The 21031-nt window shown below is 42.2% G+C and overlaps 1 protein-coding gene across 2 annotated transcripts in view; it reads right to left on the reverse strand.

Annotated features, from left to right (window-relative positions):
• Positions 1 to 16237, reverse strand: part of LOC139407389 (poly(A) polymerase alpha-like) — a 43125-nt gene extending 26888 nt beyond the window's left edge. For both annotated transcript variants that reach the window (XM_071151134.1, XM_071151133.1), the window contains exons 1-9: positions 16047 to 16237; positions 13619 to 13789; positions 11730 to 11796; positions 11398 to 11479; positions 11090 to 11199; positions 10893 to 10946; positions 10610 to 10721; positions 8505 to 8594; positions 5425 to 5563 (exon numbers count right to left, since the gene is read on the reverse strand). In XM_071151134.1, the coding sequence (XP_071007235.1) occupies positions 5425 to 5563; positions 8505 to 8594; positions 10610 to 10721; positions 10893 to 10946; positions 11090 to 11199; positions 11398 to 11479; positions 11730 to 11796; positions 13619 to 13789; positions 16047 to 16054 (833 nt within the window). In that variant the 5' untranslated portion in view covers positions 16055 to 16237. The remainder of the gene's footprint in view (positions 1 to 5424; positions 5564 to 8504; positions 8595 to 10609; positions 10722 to 10892; positions 10947 to 11089; positions 11200 to 11397; positions 11480 to 11729; positions 11797 to 13618; positions 13790 to 16046) is intronic.
• Between the last annotated feature and the right edge of the window lie 4794 nt (positions 16238 to 21031).

The following is a 21031-nucleotide window of genomic DNA, read 5'->3' on the forward strand; positions in this document are numbered from 1 at the left end:
AATAAATAAAACAGTTGCCGGCAAATGACAGGGAGCAAAAAATATATATCTATATTATTTTAATTAAAGTGCTAAAAAAATAAAATTCATTGATGGAAATGGTTTTGAGTCATGCTTATTGGTCAATAGTGGGACTGTTTAGTATAATGGAGTGGAATTAAATTGACTTTCCTTAGTTATCATGCATCTATTTATTGTTGGATTCTAACTTGAAACATACTTGTTCAGGTTACCATACCAGAACTTATTGATTACGTCACCTGTATAAGGAATGTATACAGTATGATAGATGTCATTGAAGGTAAATAGGAACTAGGTGTGAAATAGGTGTGTGGAAAGTTACTGAGTGAAGTGGAAAGTTACTGAGTAAGAAAAAGGGGGAGTGCAGAAAGATCCTATTCTGTTAAAATATGTTATTGTTGAATATGAATGTTCCTAAGGAGGGAGGCAAAGGGCAACAGTGTAGTGTCAGTTCTTATAAGGCAGACCAGTTTCTGAGGAATCATGTCTCTGCAGCTGTATGACCCAGTGGGTGATTAAACTTGGTTTGAGCTTTTTCTACTCTGTTTGTTCAGAACCGAACATTATCCAACACAACTATCACACGTGCACAGCATACTATTTTGAGCAGGATTTATCCTGGAGCTCATCAGCTGGTTGCTGCACGATTAAAAAGAGCTATTCATTTTTTTTCCTCTCTCTCTCTCAACTGGTAATTGAAGTGCACCTCCCAGTCACCATTTAAGTGCAGGCAACATGCAATCAGCGAGTGACCCATCACTTTACAATGTGAGCTGGAGGCAGTATGCATTTTCGAAAACACACTTAAAATTGTTTGAAACCTGATTTTTTTTTTTCTTCAAATGAGGCATGTCTTACCTTACTTCAAATTAGCCTATAAGCAAAATCTGACAATTGAAACGTTTGAGGTAAATATATATATTTTTTTAACATAGGCGACGCGTGAGTTTCAAGTTTACAATTGATCCTACCATTTTATATGCCAGTTATGATCATATGCCCATTTCCATGGAACAGTTTCATTTCAATTATAATGTTCTGCTCTCTCTTCCATCACTGTCACGTGGTTAATCATACAATTATAGAAGTAAAGTAATAAGGGACCATCATCCTCTGCCATATGGACACATCGTGATCCATTGGCGGCAACAACAACAATAAAAAAAAGTTCAAAAAATGTATTACGAACACATTCTTATTTACTATTGACGGCCTATACCGGCCAAACCTGGACGACGCTGGGCCAATTGTGCGCCGCCCCTATGGGACTCCCAATCACGACCGGTTGTGATACAGCCTGGAATCGATCCTGTAATGATGCATCAAGCCCTGAGATGCAGTGCCTTAGACCGCTAAGCCACTCGGGAGACTAAAGAAATGAGAGCATGGAACTCATAGCCTATAGGCCAATGTAGCAGTAAGTCTATAACTTTCATTGATCTTTTACACTGAGGATGGGTGACTATCGAGACATTGTTCGAAATATTTTTACAAATAGCTTACTGTGAGGAACTATAGTTTTACAATATAATTCGTGATTAATGTAAAAAAAAAAAAAACACACTTTCCTACATAGCAGGCCAGGTACTTGGTACGCTCTCTCAACATTATCAGGACAGAGAAACCAGACACATACAGTGCCTTGCGAAAGTATTCGGCCCCCTTGAACTTTGCGACCTTTTGCCACATTTCAGGCTTCAAACATAAAGATATAAAACTGTATTTTTTTGTGAAGAATCAACAACAAGTGGGACACAATCATGAAGCGGAACGACATTTATTGGATATTTCAAACTTTTTTAACAAATCAAAAACTGAAAAATTGGGCGTGCAAAATTATTCAGCCCCCTTAAGTTAATACTTTGTAGCGCCACCTTTTGCTGCGATTACAGCTGTAAGTCGCTTGGGGTATGTCTCTATCAGTTTTGCACATCGAGAGACTGAAATTTTTCGTTTTTAAAAAAACAAACAAAAAATCTCTTAAATGATGGTTACGAAATAAACCAAGTTATTTCTCACAAGTGTAGCAAGTTGTGAGCTCTGTAAATGTTTCCACTCGGAGAATGAGAACGGTAAATTACTAATTAATTCATGCATCAACAACTGAAAGGGATTAACAGTACATTAATTCCTCTTTGTAAAAGTTCTGTTAAAGTATTATGAATGATTTTATTTAGTATAGACAGGAGTAATATTATAATTTAGACAAATTTACATTTCATTTCCTAGTGGACCCACCACTACACCATTAAACCCACCACTACACCCACCACTACACCATTAAACCCACCACTACACCCTTAGACCCACCACTACACCCACCACTACACCATTAAACCCACCACTACACCCACCACTACACCATTAGAACCACCACTACACCATTAGACCCACAACTACACCCACCACTACACCATTAGACCCACCACTACACCACTACACCATTAGACCCACCACTACACCATTAGACCCACCACTACACCCACCACTACACCATTAGACCCACCACTACACCCACCACTACACCATTAGACCCACCACTACACCACTACACCATTAGACCCACCACTACACCATTAGACCCACCACTACACCCACCACTACACCATTAGACCCACCACTACACCCTTAGACCCACCACTACACCATTAAACCCACCACTACACCCTTAGACCCACCACTACACCATTAAACCCACCACTACACCGTTAGACCCACCACTACACCATTAGACCCACCACTACACCATTAGACCCACCACTACACCATTAGACCCACCACTACACCATTAGACCCACCACTACACCACTACACCATTAGACCCACCACTACACCATTAGACCCACCACTACACCACTACACTATTAGACCCACCACTACACCACTACACCCTTAGACCCACCACTACACCCACCACTACACCATTAGACCCACCACTACACCATTAGACCCACCACTACACCCACCACTACACCATTAGACCCACCACTACACCATTAGACCCACCACTACACCCTTAGACCCACCACTACACCCACCACTACACCATTAGACCCACCACTACACCCACCACTACACCATTAGACCCACCACTACACCACTACACCATTAGACCCACCACTACACCCACCACTACACCATTAGACCCACCACTACACCATTAGACCCACCACTACACCACTACACCCACCACTACACCATTAGACCCACCACTACACTATTAGACCCACCACTACACCACTACACCCTTAGACCCACCACTACACCCACCACTACACCATTAGACCCACCACTACACCATTAGACCCACCACTACACCCACCACTACACCATTAGACCCACCACTACACCATTAGACCCACCACTACACCACTACACCCACCACTACACCATTAGACCCACCACTACACCATTAGACCCACCACTACACCATTAGACCCACCACTACACCATTAGACCCACCACTACACCCACCACTACACCATTAGACCCACCACTACACCCTTAGACCCACCACTACACCATTAGACCCACCACTACACCATTAGACCCACCACTACACCCTTAGACCCACCACTACACCATTAGACCCACCACTACACCATTTCTCTCCTGTTCTATTAGACCCATCACTACACCCTTAGACCCACCACTACACCCACCACTACACCATTTCTCTCCTGTTCTATTAGACCCACCACTACACCCTCAGACCCACCACTACACCCTCAGACCCACCACTACACCCTCAGACCCACCACTACACCCTCAGACCCACCACTACACCCTCAGACCCACCACTACACCATTAGACCCACCACTACACCACTACGCCCACCACTACGCCCACCACTACACCATTAGACCCACCACTACACCATTTCTCTCCTGTTCTATTAGATCCACCACTACACCCTTTCTCTCCTGTTCTATTAGACCCACCACTACACCCTTAGACCCACCACTACACCGCTAGACCCACCACTACACTGCTAGACCCACCACTACGCCCTTAGACCCACCACTACGCCATTAGACCCACCACTACACCCACCACTACACCATTAGACCCACCACTACACCCTTAGACCCACCACTACACCATTAGACCCACCACTACACCATTTCTCTCCTGTTCTATTAGACCCATCACTACACCCTTAGACCCACCACTACACCCACCACTACACCATTTCTCTCCTGTTCTATTAGACCCATCACTACACCCTTAGACCCACCACTACACCCACCACTACACCATTTCTCTCCTGTTCTATTAGACCCACCACTACACCCTCAGACCCACCACTACACCCTTAGACCCACCACTACACCATTTCTCTCCTGTTCTATTAGACCCACCACTACACCCTTAGACCCACCACTACACCATTTCTCTCCTGTTCTATTAGACCCACCACTACACCATTAGACCCACCACTACACCATTAGACCCACCACTACACCCTTAGACCCACCACTACACCGACAACTACACCATTTCTCTCCTGTTCTATTAGACCCACCACTATATCAACTTTCTTTCGTTGTCCAGAAGACAAATGCAGTCCTAGTCATATCAGAAACCCATCCTAGTCGTTTCATCTTTAGATTCTCCCTCTCTTACTAAGATTCTATCAGAAACGCTATCAGATGCTCTGTTTAAGAATGGTGTTTTCCTAGACACGCTGTTTAGAATGGTGTTTTCCTAGACACGCTGTTTAGAATGGTGTTTTCCTAGACACGCTGTTTAGAATGGTGTTTTCCTAGACACGCTGTTTAGAATGGTGTTTTCCTAGACACGCTGTTTAGAATGGTGTTTTCCTAGACACGCTGTTTAGAATGGTGTTTTCCTAGACACGCTGTTTAGAATGGTGTTTTCCTAGACACGCTGTTTAGAATGGTGTTTTCCTAGACACACTGTTTAGAATGGTGTTTTCCTAGACACACTGTTTAGAATGGTGTTTTCCTAGACACACTGTTTAGAATGGTGTTTTCCCACCAACTACATTCTGGCAAATGTTTGAAAATAACATTTTATTGGCTGCTTCATTACAGGTGTTGTATGTTCTGTTAAGATGAATTACCATAATCTACAAGTGATTTCTGTCATTCTGAACATCGTGGCTGGACACCCTAATGGATTCTGCACCCAATGCATATGGGTCCGGTAAATTTCTCAAATGGATATTTACAATCTTCGGTATATTTACAATCTTCGGTATATTTACAATCTTCGGTATATTTACAATCTTCCCGGTCACGTTGTCCGGCACCACGGAAAACCCTAGTTCATAAACACCTCAGACAAAAAACCGACACGTCACTGGCAAAGCACAGAAAAACGAATGACCATCTGAAAACAGGTCACAGTGTTCCGCCTGAAAGAGAGAGACGTCTCACCACTTAGAGAAGACGAGGAAAAACTTGTGTACGAGAGTGGAGGCCACGGCGTTGGGGTAGAGCTGGCAGGTCCTGGCTACCAGCATGGCCCAGGAGACTCCACCCAGGAAGCCCAGGATGTTACTGTAGATGTTATGGCCTGGAGGAGAACAAGAACATAACATTAGGTGTATGTATATATAAAATGGTGTTGGGTAGAGCTGGCAGGTCCTGGCTACCAGCATGGCCCAGGAGACTCCACCCAGGAAGCCCAGGATGTTACTGTAGATGTTATGGCCTGGAGGAGAACAATAACATAACATTAGGTGTATGTATATATAAAATGGTGTTGGTAGAGCTGGTAGGTCCTGGCTACCAGCATGGCCCAAGATGTTACTGTAGATGTTATGACCTGGGGGAGAACAATAACATTAGGGGTGTGTGTGTGTGTGAGAGTGAGAGTGAGAGTGAGAGTGAGAGAGAGATATATATATTTATACGTTTAAACGGAAGAAGATAAATACCACTAACAGGTCCCAATCATGAGAACAATGTGGCGGTAGCGGAGTGAGGAGGCAGGGGAAACAGCCCTTTCCTTAAGAAAAGTCAGAGGAGTGAGTAAACCCCAACTTAGTTATAAATCACCTGTTAAAAATGTGCCAGGATTTATAAACACATCCATAAACATCTTCAGAAATGAGACAGATCGGGGTTCTGTTGAGTGTTTGTTTAATAGTGATTCCGTGAGCTCTAAGATTCATCTGTCAGATAAAGTGATTTCACCAATTCAACGTTTTTTTTAAAATCTGTTGCCATGATGTAATAAAGGCGTAAAAAAACTCTCCGGGATATCTCAGATTGTATTGAGTGTTTACACTGTTCTAAACGGTCAGGATTCTTTAGAGGGCTAATCTATAGGTCCACCAAACACATGTAAAAATCTAACAGCCACTCAGACTTTTAACCAGATAAAATATTTTTATTACACTAAAATTAAACCAACAAAACACAACAACAAAAAGTAATCCTTTGTAAATATTCCTAAAACAAATGTATTTCTAGTGAGAAATAAATGTGGTATATTGTTTCCATTTCATTTTTTTGTGACCAAAATATTACAGATCCAGCCAGGCACTGGCAGGTGGAGGGTGTTTTAGGCCCTGCTAATCTAACAGCACCTGTTTGACAGACACTGGCCTAATGCGTACCCAGTGCCAACTCCTCCTACCCTCCTTCTTAATATCAGGCTACAATCATCCCCACAAGTAGACCAAGCTTGTATAACCACCATCTAAGTGTCCTGTGAGCACGTCTTGTTTAGCTGTTATAACGTAACTTACTTGGGCCTAATACTTCAATATCAAACATTAATTTGTTTGTGTCATCACACAGCATACGAGTCATTCATGCCTTTAAATACAAAAAGTATTTTTGGTTTTAAAATAAAATAATAATTAAACAAATAAATCACAACATGTCGGCTAAATCAACTATCATCTTTCCTGTGATGAAGCTTTGGAAACCTGTTAGAATAGACCCTCTGGGATTACTTAGAATTTGATCAGTGTTGTTTACACTGTTCCAGACAGTGGCACACATACCCATGCAGGCTCAGAGACGCAGCCTACCCATCTTCCTGTAGATTCAGAGAAGCAGCCTACCCATCTTCCTGTAGATTCAGAGAAGCAGCCTACCCATCTTCCTGCAGGCTCAGAGAAGCAGCCTACCCATCTTCCTGCAGGCTCAGAGAAGCAGCCTACCCATCTTCCTGCAGGCTCAGAGAAGCAGCCTACCCATCTTCCTGCAGGCTCAGAGAAGCAGCCTACCCATCTTCCTGCAGGCTCAGAGAAGCAGCCTACCCATCTTCCTGCAGGCTCAGAGAAGCAGCCTACCCATCTTCCTGCAGGCTCAGAGAAGCAGCCTACCCATCTTCCTGCTGTCCTATTTTAGAAAAACCCTCACACCAACTACATTTCACGTGGCCAGTGGATTCTCCAGTAGTTTCCACAACCATGTCTAATGTCTTCCACACATGACTTGTCCGGCCCAAATCAATCCTCAGAATTTGAGTCTGGCCAGGTATAAGACCAGGATGGGCAGTCGAGACCAGCCGGGTGGTCAGAGAATGACAACTTTAATTCACTTGGAATTTTATTTATCGTTTTAAATGGAAAACCTGATTAAAACGGCTGTTTCAAAGAGTAAAGAAAAATATATATTCATCACATCTATAGTATTCAAGCCGATTCACATTTGATGGTAAGTGAGCTATTTGGCCGTACATGAATGATCACCAGGCACCAGTGTAATTTAGCTGGTCCTGCAATTCAGCTGTAATTCCTTGACGGTTCTGCCTCGTCTCCCAATAAGCTTGGCGAATCCTATGCCATATCACAAACAGCCATCTAGCTTCTAAATAGAACTAAAGGGTTGGGGGTCGAAGGGGATGTTTTTTGATTGGGCTTAGTTTTACACAATTAAAAAAATTAAATGACTACAGTCACAGTTAGAGAATCACATTCAGTACCTGCACCTGACTGGCCTTACATGGCAGTGAGTGACTCGCTCTGCGGCTTTCATTGTCTTGCTGTTCCCGCAAGACAAAATATGATCGGAAAGGCAGAATATGATTGGAAAGGCAGAATATGATTGGAAAGTCAGAATTATGATTGGAAAGTCAGAATTATGATTGGAAAGGCAGAATATGAAAGCCAAACAAATTCACCATGGCAATGAGGCTTGAGGTTTGTCCTGTGTGTAAAAATGCCATGACACGGTTTATTTTAGGCAGGATAATCCTGTGTAGGAAATAGGAGCTTAGTTTGGGCTCAGCGTGTTGACATGTCATTAGTTGATTGTTTGTGTGAAAAGAGGGCAAGGTGAGAATGAGTGAGATACTCCCAACCTGTCTAGCCACAACAGTCTCAGTCACTCAGTGTTACACAGCACACACACACACAAAAACGGGGACAGACACATACAAGCAGGTGAACACACACACGCACGTATGGAAGATACTGACTCAACACACGCAGGTCTGTTTTCCACCAAGACAAATGACTGCGCTCCTATGCAACAACAATACTACAGATCCAACTCACGTTTAGCCCACAGCTTGATGGTCCTCAGAGTCAGTCTGAAGTTCTCAATGTTGGGTACAAGATGGAGGATCTCATCTGTAACTCTGCAACCTGAAAACACAACGTCAAGTCATTATTGTCCCCAACTAACCCACAGTCACAATAGAGACAGACAGTTAGGCTACAATGTATCCCGGTAACTAACCCAGTCGCCATAGAGACAGACAGTTAGGCTACAGCAATGCAGAGAGAACACTTGAAACCTACAACACAGCAGTTGCTTTCAACCAGCTGTAGTTACGGTTAGCGGTGAGTCAACAACCAATCGTTAAGAGGCCTTTCGACCATTCAAAACACACCGTTTTTAACTTGGATCAGTGTAGTGAGATACCATTCAGCAAATGATTTTATCTTAAACGACTTACAGTACAGTAAATACACAGCGCATGCAGAACATTTGGAAAGTATTCCAACCCCTTCACCTTTTCTACATTTTGTTATATTACAGTTTCATTCTAAAATGGATTAAATTAATATTATTTTTTTCATCAATCTACACACAATACCACATAATGACAAAGCAAAACCAGGTTTTAGAATCGTTTGCAAATGTATTCAAAATAAAAACAGAAATACCTTAGTTAGGTAAGTATTCAGACCCTTTTTTTATGAGACTCAAAATGGAGCTCAGGTGTATCCTGTTTCCGTTGATCATCCGTGAGAGGTTTTAACAACTTGATTGGAGTCCACCTGTGGTAAATTCAATTGATTGGACATGATTTGGAAAGGCACACACCTGTCTATATAAAAAGTCCCACAGTTGACAGTGCATGTCAGAGTAAAAACCAAGCCATGAGGTTGAAGGAATTGTCCGTGGAGGGCCGAGACAGGATTGTGTCGAGGCACAGATCTGGGGAAGGGTACCAAAACATTTCTGCAGCATTGAAGGTCCCCAGGAACACAGTGGCCTCCATCATTCTTATATGGAACAAGTTTGAAACCACCAAGATCCTTCCTATAGCTGGCCGCACGGCCAAACTGAGCAATCGGGGGAGAAGGGGGGGGTCAGCAAGGTGACCAAGAACCCGATGGTAACTTTAACAGAGCTCCAGAGTTCCTCTGTGGAGACGGGAAAACCTTCCAGACGGACATCTATCTCCGCAGCGCTCCACCAATTAGGCCATTATGGTAGAGTGGCCAGATTGAAGCCATTCCTCAGTAAAAAGGCATTGCCAAAAGGTACCTAAAGGACTCTCAGGCCATGAGAAACAAGACTCTCTGGTCTGATGAAACCAAGATTGAACTCTTTGGCCTGAATGCCAAGCGTCACGTCTGGAGAAAACCTGGCACCATCCCTACGGTGAAGCATGGTGGTGGCAGCATCCTGCTGTGGAGATGTTTTTCAGCGGCAGGGCCCGGGAGGACTAGTCAGGATCAAGGGAAAGATGAACAGAGCAAAGTACAGAGAGATCCTTGATGAAAACCTGCTTCAGAACACTCAGGACCCCAGACTGGGGCGAAGGTTCACCTTCCAACAGTACAACGACCCTAAGCACACAGCCAAGACAATACAGGAGTGGCTTTAGAACAAGTCTCCGAATGTCCTTAAGTGGCCCAGCCAGAGCTCGAACTTGAAAAGACTTGAAAATAGCTGTGCAGCGATGCTCCCCATCCAACCTGACAGAGCTGGAGAGGATCTGCAGAGAATAATGGGAGAATCTCACCAAATACTGGTGTGCCAAGCTTGTAGCATCATACCCAAAAAGACTTGAGGCTGTAATCGCTGCCAAAGGTGCTTCAACAAAGTACAGAGTCTGAATACTTATGTAAATGTGATATGCATTTTATTCTTAATAAATTATAAACCAAAAATTTTTTTGTCATTATAGGCTAGTGCGTGTAGATTGAGGGGCAGAAACAATTTAATCAATTTTAGAATACGGCTGTAATATAAAATGTAGAGAATGTCAAGGGGTCTGAATACTTTCCCGAATACACTGTACATTTTAGTATCTGTGACCCCAGCGGGAACCGAACCCGTCACCCTGGTGCTGATAACGCCACACTTTCACCAACTGAACCACATCAGGACCCAAGCTCAGAGGATAGAAAGAGCTCAGTATTACCATTGAGACTCCTAATGCAGCGGATGTCAAGGTTCTTCAGCAGCCCGTCATCTCGAAGGTCCAGATTCTTTGGGATTGTTTGCAAAGCTAACCGTGCAAACAGGATGTCGATCTAGAAACACACAACAAACAGTTCAAGGACATTTTTTTAAAAAGTGGTAGATCTCAATATTGGATGTACAGAACCAGTTTAGCATGGTTTCCTTGCAATAATGCAAATGTTCACATTTTAGGCGTATAAAGAAATCATGAACAACAACAAAAATATGTTCAAATGCCACACCTCAATGCTGTCGAAAGACAGCTTTATCACCGGGACAAATGCCTCCTCAACAGCCTGGGAAAAAAAGACAGAAGTTCATGAACAGTCTGCACCTTGTTCATTTTTTGGGTATGAATCTTTACCTCCAACTCTACCAATACCCACTTCACTCTCACCTACTAGCAACACAAGTCTCACTCTACCAACACAATGCCCACCCTCAAATCCTTGACTTCCTCCTGCTCCTTCAGCTTGTCCAGGAACGAGGAGAAGAAGTCTGTTCTCTCCACATGTCGAGGAGCCACAAACAGGGCGTCAATGTCTGCCCCTAGAAGACGAGGACAGAAGACCTTGTTTAGATGTAAACTCTGTGGTCATATGTTTTCAGGACTTTTGAACCTCTGCGGTTGGTAGTCGTGTTCAGTGGGTACCAAACAGGAAATTGTTTTGAACTGAAAATTAGCATTCCTGTCGGACAACAACTCTTACTGTAACTGTTGCAGTGAAAAGTGGACATAACATGTACCTTTAGTGTGAACTCCTAACCTGTACGACCCAAATGTGAATATCTTCCCTCCAACAGACTCAATCACCGAGGCAGGCAGATTCTAGGAGAAAATTAAACAATCCGTACATACAATCCTTACAAACTATTGCATCATGGTAGGTAACAGTGCCATGCGGTTGTCATATCAACCAAATATTATCTGCATACCAAAATCGCACACTATTCCCTTTTATAGTGCAGAGTCCTGATCAAAAGTGACCCACTACATTTGGGACTGAGCCATTTGACGTTATCACCAGACCCCTTGCTGTATCAGAGAACGGTCTTATAGGTCGAATGTAAAATATTACCTTTGTCTCACTGACGTCACGAATCCATTCCTTCACCAGTGTGTTCAGTTTTCCCAACACGTGTATTCTATGGAAAATAAAAGGCATGATTTAGAGGAAGTCTGTGGTACTTTGACGTTTAACCCCCCTAGTCGATGTTCACGCCCCTACTGAAATGTAATTAGCATAATAAAACATATATATCTCTCTAGCTTAAACTGGTGTATTTTGGGGGGGGATTTATTGTATTATGCTAATTAGATTTCAGCATTTATATATATATATATATATTTTTTTTTTTTTTTTTGTGTGCATTGGATGCGTCTCCATCCACAGCACCGTTGATGCTGCAGCCGAGGTGGCAGAGCTAGAGTGGTGTTTGTCCGACTATGAGACACCCCGAAAATCCATGTTCTCAACTGGCAGTTTCATTAAATATTACCCACAAAACACCAGTGTCAACGTCAACAGTGAAGAGGCGACGCCGGGATGCTGGCCTTCTAGGCAGAGTTGCAAAGAAAAAGCCATATCTCAGACTGGCCAATAAAAAGAAAAGATTAAGATGGGCAAAAGAACAGACACTAGACAGAAGGACTCTGCCTACAAGGCCAGTATCCCGGAGTCGCCTCTTCCCTGTTGAAGTTGAGACTGGTGTTTTGTGGGTACTATTTAATGAAGCTGCCAGTTAAGGACATGTTTGAGAAAAAGACACCTCACTAGACACTCTAATGTACTTGTCCTCTTGCTCAGTTGTGCACCAGGGCCTCCCACTCCTCTTTCTATTCTGGTTAGAGCCAGTTTGCGCTGTTCTGTGAAGGGAGTAGTACACAGCGTTGTACGAGATCTTCAGTTTCTTGGCAAATTTTCACCTGGAATAGCCTTCAACAAGAATAGACTGACAAGTTTCAGAAGAAATGTCTTTGTTTCTGGTCATTTTGAACCTGTAATCGAACCCACAAATGCTGATGCTCCAGATACTCAACTAGTCTAAAAAAGGCCTGCATTATTGCTTCTTTAACCAGAACAGCAGTTTCCAGCTGTGCTAACATAATTGCAAAAGTGTTTTCTAATGATCAATTAGCTTTTGAAATTGATAAACTTGGATTAGCTAACACAACATGCCATTGGAACACAGGAGTGATGGTTGCTGATAACGGGCCTCTGTACGCCTATGTAAATATTCCATTATTTAAATTTTAAAAAGCAATTTCCAGCTACAATAGTCATTTACAACATTAACAATGTCTACACTGTATTTCTGATCAATTTGACGTTATTTTAAAATGGACCAAAAAAAAAGTGTTTTTCTTTCAAACGCAAGGACATTTCTAGGTGAGCGCAAACTTTTGAGCGGTAGTACGCATTTCTATTATCTTTCAGATATAGGACAGACATTATAGATAGTTTCAGGGGAGAGGAGGTGGGATGAATGAGCCAATTGTAACAGCAGTAAAGCCAAATAGAAAATGTCTAATATATCTATGACTTAAAAAAATATATCATAAATAACTATAGAAGTATGTCACTTCATAACCACGGCAGGTAGCCTAGTAGTTAAGAGCGTTGGGCCAGTAACCGAAAGGTTGCTAGAGCGAATCCCCGAGCTGACGAGGTAAAAAAAAAAATCTGCCCCTGAACAAGGCAGTTAACCCACGGTTCCCCTGTAGGCAGTCATTGTAAATAGGATGTTTTTCTTAACTGACTTGCCTTGTTAAAATGTGTAATTAAAAAATAAATTAATTAATTAAATAGTTTACCAAGTACTGACTGAAACCCCAACATAAGAATAATTGGCTGATGTACTGGCAAGATATTGGATAAACTTCTCCTCCTCCTCATAGGCCTTGACACTAGCTGATATAACTTGTGTCCATTCTAACATGACCATTTACTAGTGACAACCATCCTACCTGCGTTGTAGTTCCAGCTCCTCTTCAAACACTCCGTACGGTTTCAGGGCCTCAGTCAGCCTGTGTGTGAGGACAAGGTCAGCCTCCTTAGCTTGGACCAGGCTGATAGGAGAAGTGATCCCATAGTGCTTGGGAGTCTCCCGACCCAACGACACCTGGTTAGCAGTTGGACTGAAAACAGGACAGGACAGACGTGATCTGAATAAATGTATGTGCCATGTAAAAAAATTTACTAGGAATTTATATTGGTATTGTACAAAGAAACATCCACACATCAACACAGCCCACACAGAAAGTGCCTGACGGCATCACAGCACATACATATGTTGAGTGTAGTGTGTCTTTTAAAGTTAGTTCTATACTGACTCCCTAGCATACATTGCCTGCTGTGGTTTCTGTGAGTGTGGTGGTAGAGAAAAACAGACAGAGCTATACATCTTCACATTGGACTCTGGGGAAAAACACAGACGTTTCTCAATGGATTCTGATGATGTCATGCCTCATATTATCTAGAATGTTTTGACTGAACAGAGCCACCAAGGACACATAGTCAACATCAACTTGGTGACCTTCTGTAATGTTACAGTTTGATGTTGACATGACATTACAGTTTGATGTTGACATGACATCACAGAGGCCTAACATGCTGACCAGACGAGGCATGCATGTGCCGCCATCGTGCGCATGTTGGTTTTGTCCACCCACACCAGACACGATCAGGACACGCAGGTTGAAATATCAAAACAAACCCTGAACCAACTATATTAAATTTGGGGACAGGTCGCTTGCTGCTGCTAGCTAAATTTGTCCTGGGATATAAACAGTTGTTATTTTACCTGAAATGCACAAGGTCCTCTACTCCGACAATTAATCCACAGACAAAAGGTTAAAAACAGTTTGCTAGAAACAATCTCTCCTCCTTCAGGCTTACTCTTCTTCAGGACTTTATATGGAGGTTGGCAACCAACTTTAATAAGGTGCATTACCACCAACAACTGGACTGGAGTGTGGCTCTCAGTTCAACTTTCAATCACCCACGTGGGTATATACTCCTCATAACCAATGAGGAGATGGGAGAGGAGGGACTTGCAGCGTGTCAAGTGTCACAAATAGAACCAAGTTCTATTTTAGCACCTGGCTATTCAGCCGGACGTGAGCAGTGTGGGTGCAATGATTGAATAACATGCATGTTTACATTTATTTTGTGACACGAGCGGTGTGGTCAGCATGTGAGAGGACATATTTTTGCAATGGTGACCCATGACAATGCAAAACATAACATGCTGACCACACCGCTCACGTCACAAAATAAATGTAAACATGTGTGTTATTCAATCATTGCACCCACACTGCTCATGTCCGTCTGAATAGCCAGGTGCTAAAATAGAACTTGGTTCTATTTGTGACACTTGACACGCTGCAAGTCCCTCCTCTCCCATCTCCTCATTGGTTTTGAGGAGCATATACCCACGTGGGTGATTGAAAGTCGAACTGAGATCCACACTCCAGTTGTTGGTGGTAATGCATCTTAAAGTTGGTGGCCTACTGCCATATAAAAGTACGAAGAAGCCTGAAGGAGGAGAGATTACTAGAAAACAAACGTTAACCTGTGGATTAATTTTCGGGGTAGAAGACTGTGCATTTCTGGTAAAATGACAACCCATTGTTTATTTCCCATGACAAATTTGCAAGCAACAGCAAACTAGCTATCTACATTTCTAAATGTCTAATGCTTTTCGACCTGTCCCCAAATTAATTTAGTTGGTTTTGATATTTCAACCTGCGTGTCCGGTGTGGGAGGACAAAACCAGCATGTAAGAGTTACGCCTAAATGGCAGTGGACAAGACTAACCCTGAACAGCCAACTTTCTCAAACTGGCAATGATAACATGATATTTTAGCTGTATCTGACAAATACATTTAACATAATTGCGAAAAAGAGACAATACAAACGAAGTAGAGTAGTAACAGTAGCGTAACGTTGTCTTTGTTTGCATTTAACCTTTTAACTAAAAGTTTGCAAATGACAAATTTACAAATAAACTTTACACTTCACTTTGTCACTAGAAAACACGTAGCTAACTAACGTTAATTGGTTACCGAATCACAATTTACCTACTAACGTCAGCTACGTGCTAGATGGCGCAAACAGCACAAAGCTAACGTTGGTTAACGTGTTTTATTATGGCAGCATTTCCAGGACTTAGCTAACTAGTCGTTTGCAAATTCACTTGCCAAGAACGCTTGAATGCATTGGGTTGAAAGTCAGACCCGTACTAACGATAACTACTGTAACTAGCTAATACTCAATTGTTTCTATACTATTTCCCGCTACCAAAAATAAATACTTGCCAAACTGGCTCGCCAGCATCGGTAGGCCCAATCCCCTTTCCAAACACATATCTGTCCAAAGTAACGAGATACTTACAGAGCCATTGAAACAACCTCCAGCAAGTCCAATCAGCCTTCCCAAAATTCCCTTCTCATACTCGTTTCTTATTATAAAAAATAAAAAAAGATAGCTATGTTATTTAACCAGCAACCGAGCAATGGGATTTACACCTTTTGTTTCCTCTAAACATGGCGCGTGTTCAAGCTGTGCGGTAAAAATCGCACCGTGAGTGGGTTGTGTTAACGTCATACCGTAGAGCACACTTTTATCACATGGGAACTGTAGTCTTTTAAAATAGATGGACATTTTGGCATTTTTATTTTTACCAGGTAAATTGACGGAACACATTCTCCTTTACAGCAACGACCTGGGGAATAGTTTCGGGGGAGAGGGGCGATGAATGAGCTAATTGTGAGTTTTGTCTAGTAAGTACTCTGTGTAGAGTGATCATTCATCCTTGCCCTAGGAGGGTGTCTATTTAGTAATTGCACAGTAGTACTCTGTTTTACCTTCAGGGGGTTGAGTCTAATATATGCAGTATAACTCATCTGCTGCATAGCCTTCATTTTTGTTCAAAACAATAGATGTATTTAAATATCTAGTAGGTGGGAATTCAAGGATTACTTAACCATTTTACAAAAACACATTCACTTGAAGAGTGCAGATGTAAAGTTTGGTAACAGAATGATGGTTTGTGCCATCATTCTGTTACTAAACTTTGTATTTGCACTGCTCAAGTAAATGTGATTTTTGTTCAAAGTAGTCCTTGTGCATAGTTATGGTTTGTTTAACTTTCGCAATCGTTGGTTTTAGTTTAACATTTTAAAGTTAACAATCAAAATCTCAGCGTCACTGTTACCTGGAATAGAGTACCACAGTATGAGTCATAATACCCATAATCCTAGCAGTCAAACAGGGAAATGGTTCCACTTGTTTTTTTTTTCCATCATTCGTTTTTCCCATAGGGGATTATAGAAACATTTCAATTAAGGGCATGTGTTTTGTGTAGGCTTACCCTGATGTTTTCAATAACTGTAAATCTCTCTACCCCCAACAAATGAAATTGTAATTCGCTGCTAATGTGGCTGTCATAAAGAAATACAAAATGCCGTGATTATCTAGACGAGGATGTTGAATCGAGGCAAAGGTAAGCGTCTCTGGATTAACTATACATTTAGCTAAATGTAATAACGAATTAATTGGCTGCTGGATCTTTAAATGTACCTGTTGGGGAACGGTGTCAGCTAGAGATGACGTGCAGGATGATTCCAGGGATTTGTAGTTTTGCATGATATCTACTTTGATTCCAATTAGCATTTTAAAATCTCGGGGGCGTAAAGAGCTGAATATATTGATAGGTCACCTTGTCCTAGAGAGATTTACATGGTAATCAAAACATCACGCCGGAGTAAGCCTACACGAAACACAACCCTTTAAGTGTTTCTAAAAATCCCTTTATAGGGGGGGAAAATTATTGGAACCATTTCTCTTGTCTGTGAAATTCTAACCAAGTGAGAGACTTTATAATTTCTTCAAACAATCTATCTTTATTATAAGATTTGCACATTTTTAAGCTAGTTAACGATCCACTCAACAACACTGCGTGGAAAATTCAATTTTACCTTTATTTAACTAGGCAAGTCAGTTAAGAACAAATTCTTATTTTCTATGACGGCCTAGGAACAGTGGGTTAACTGCCTGTTCAGGGGCAGAACGGCAGATTGGTACCTTGTCAGCTCGGGGATTTGAACATGCAACCTTCCAGTTACTAGCCCAACACTAACCACTAGCCTACCCTGTGTGTGTGAGAGACCATGGTGGGAACATGGCGTACAAATAAGTGATAAGTGTTACTCCTTTCTGCTGATAGAAATATCGCTGCTGCTCAAACTAGCCTCTGTTCTCTTCGTATCTCCACACAGCTGTGCCCTTGAAAGATACGGAAAGGACAGAATGGACCAAAAAAAGTGTGGTCACTCTGAGGCTCTTTTGTTTTTTGGCTGTGTGACCAAGCTACCAAGAAACAAGAGGAAAACACTGTCTTCTCATATGGGAGGCAGACAGTGGAAATGTACAGGTTTAAAGCTTTACAGCACATGTGTATACGGAGCGCTAAGTTTGTAATTTTGCCACGATATCCTGTTTGACCACAAGGTTTTATGGGTATTATGACACCTTCACTGTCGGGCTCTATAGCCCAGCTGTTTTCACACTTTTTAGGCTTACCCTGATGTTTTGATAAATGTGTAAATCTCGGACAAGGTCACTTATAAATGTATTTACCCCCAACAAATGTAAATGCTAATGTGGCTATCATAAAGATTTTTTAAATGTATTTTTATTTCACCTTTATTTAACCAGGTAGGCTAGTTGAGAACAAGTTCTAATTTGCAACTGCGACCTGGCCAAGATAAAGCGTAGCAGTGTGAACAGACAACAGAGTTACACATGGAGTAAACAATTAGAAATCATTGAAAAAATCTGTAATTGGATTATGTCACGTGCTAGGGTAGGTGTAGCTGAGGCAAGTGCACATTTTCTTCATAAAATGTACCATTTAGTTGTAGTTACGTTTTTATGAATATGATCTTTACAAAAACTCGAGTCAAACTAGAGGAATGCATGTTTATCTCTCATGGGAAAAATAAACAAGGTGTATTGCAAGACGTGATCCACAGAGTCTCGGCTAAACAACTACAGCTCCATGGTTTGTTGCTGGTGGCCCACTCTTCGATGGTATACAGAGAGTGTTTTTAAGAGTTCACAGATCTGAGAGGACTGGATAGAAGTAAGCAATGTGGAGATGAGCCTATATAAGGGCCACCCACCAAAGGCTTCAGAAAAGGCGTCTTGTGACCCAGGAAGGAAAACGTCAACGTTTCACCAATTAGAACACTAAGCCTTCAAATTTGTAAAAGTTGCACAATGCGGTTGATTTTGAAATCAGCGCATTTTGTGTAATTTTAACGAGCAACATTGAGGTTGCCATGTTACATCTCGGTTACAATTGTTCCACATGTTCAGTTGTCCATGCTTGCGGAAAGCAATGCATTTACCAGACCGAAGGAATCCCCAAATAATACGTTAAGTTAAGAAGCGTTTGAAACATGCTAAATACATTTTTTTTTTCTTCCGGATGCCAGAACAGTGTTTATTTAGCTGTGGGGTCCTTAGTAGATTTTGAGAGCTACGTTAGCTAGTGTAACAGCATAGCTTCCGTCCCTGGCCTCGAAACAGCCACCCTCGAGGCATCGTGACTCATCACTCCACAAAAGCCGCGGTCCTTGCCGAGCAAGGTCTCAGAGCGAGTGACGTCACTGATAAACGCAATTAGCGCGCACCCCGCTAACCATTTCACATCGGTTACACTAGCAAACATATTTTTCTTTAGTTTGGCTAGCAGGCAAGAGCAATGATGACTCTTGTAGACTAAATACAGCTGCCAAAATCTCCAACTGAGAACTACTGCACACAGACAAAATATATGTCCTCGTTTCGGGATTCATCTGGATCAGTGAAGGCAACGTGTCGCTTGAGCTGATGCAAGGACGAACACACAGTTCTGTGCACCAGTGTGGAAACAAAAGTAACCAAGGTGAAACTGAAGTGTTGTTAGGTAATAGTTCTGGAGATGCCCCACCAGCCTGGTGATCTCCATCATAGTACCGCATTGTTCATCACTGACCGAAAATGAAAGATTTCCTCTCAATGCCTTAAGTTCTATTCAATCAATTTACTACAATTACTATACACTGGTTCTGATAATTAGGTTGAATATTGGTTTTGAAATGCTTTGGCTTAATCAGTATTATATTCTAGCCTTACCAATTGTGTTCTGGGTGACTCTCCAGCATGTCAAACTATTTCAGAACCATTTCATCTTCCACATTCTATATTTCTTCAGCTGGCTGCGGTACTTGTCTACTCTGCCACATCCTAAGCCTGGTTCTGCACCCGCTCCATTAAGGAAGTCATCAGATGCCTCCAAGGAGAAAATAATCTGCAAAACAGACACGGGTGGACTCCCAAGAACAATCTGAATAATATGAAGTCCAACACGATAAGACGAGGCAACAAGCCTAAATAAAATCTACAAACATGCTTTCAGGAACAACTCATGCCACAACTCCATACACACATACTACCACTCGTGTACACTAGCACATGGTAATAGCACTAGTGTACACTAGCACATGGTACATTTCTGTTTTCAGCCACCCCAGAGTGGCTCACTTGTGGGCGTGCTGGCAGCATATAGCAGCACGTTCGATTGTGCATCTCAAGAATTCAGCATAGCAAGTTTGTAAGAAGGTCTGGTTATTTAAATGAGTAGTTTAATCCATTCTCCATTTTCATTACTTTATTCACAGGTAAATGGTAATATGCTCTAAACCGCTCTGGTGACAAACTTTGCTGCCTTGTTTCCAATCGTCCACATGGCTGCGAGAACCTATTCAAGTAAGTAAATCCATTTCAAATGTAAACTATATTCTTAGCTACAGTGCAGTCTAACTCAAATGAGCTGCTAACGTAACTAGCTAGCTATCTAGCCAACTTTACACTGCAAGGTTTGGTGACCAGGGCCATCTGGGACTGCCTCCTGAGGGCCTTCAGGCGTGTCAAGGCTACCTGTGTCCTGCATAACTTAATGGACACGAGGACCAGGAGGGGGGGATCTACAGCTTGCCGCTGTGTGCCAGAGGAGAGGTCTACAGGATGTTTCAAGGATGGGGGCAAACAACTCAGCACAGGAGGCAATCCATGTGCGGGAGATCTTCACCACCTTCTTCAAAGAGGTGGCAACACCATAGACTACACTATGCACAACCAAATGCTCTTAATTAAGAGCCATCCACATTGCAATAAGAGTATTCTTCCATTTACTTAGCTATGTCAACTGCAGTTATTCAATTCCAGGTTTCTTTCCTTTTGATTTCTACTTTAGGTGAAGGTGCTGTCTGTACAAAAACAAAACAGGCTCTTTTAAGAGTCGCCCATATTGAGAACAATTACACACCCTA

This window comes from Oncorhynchus clarkii, chromosome 4, assembly GCF_045791955.1.
Source record: "Oncorhynchus clarkii lewisi isolate Uvic-CL-2024 chromosome 4, UVic_Ocla_1.0, whole genome shotgun sequence".
Classification (NCBI taxonomy): domain Eukaryota; kingdom Metazoa; phylum Chordata; class Actinopteri; order Salmoniformes; family Salmonidae; genus Oncorhynchus; species Oncorhynchus clarkii.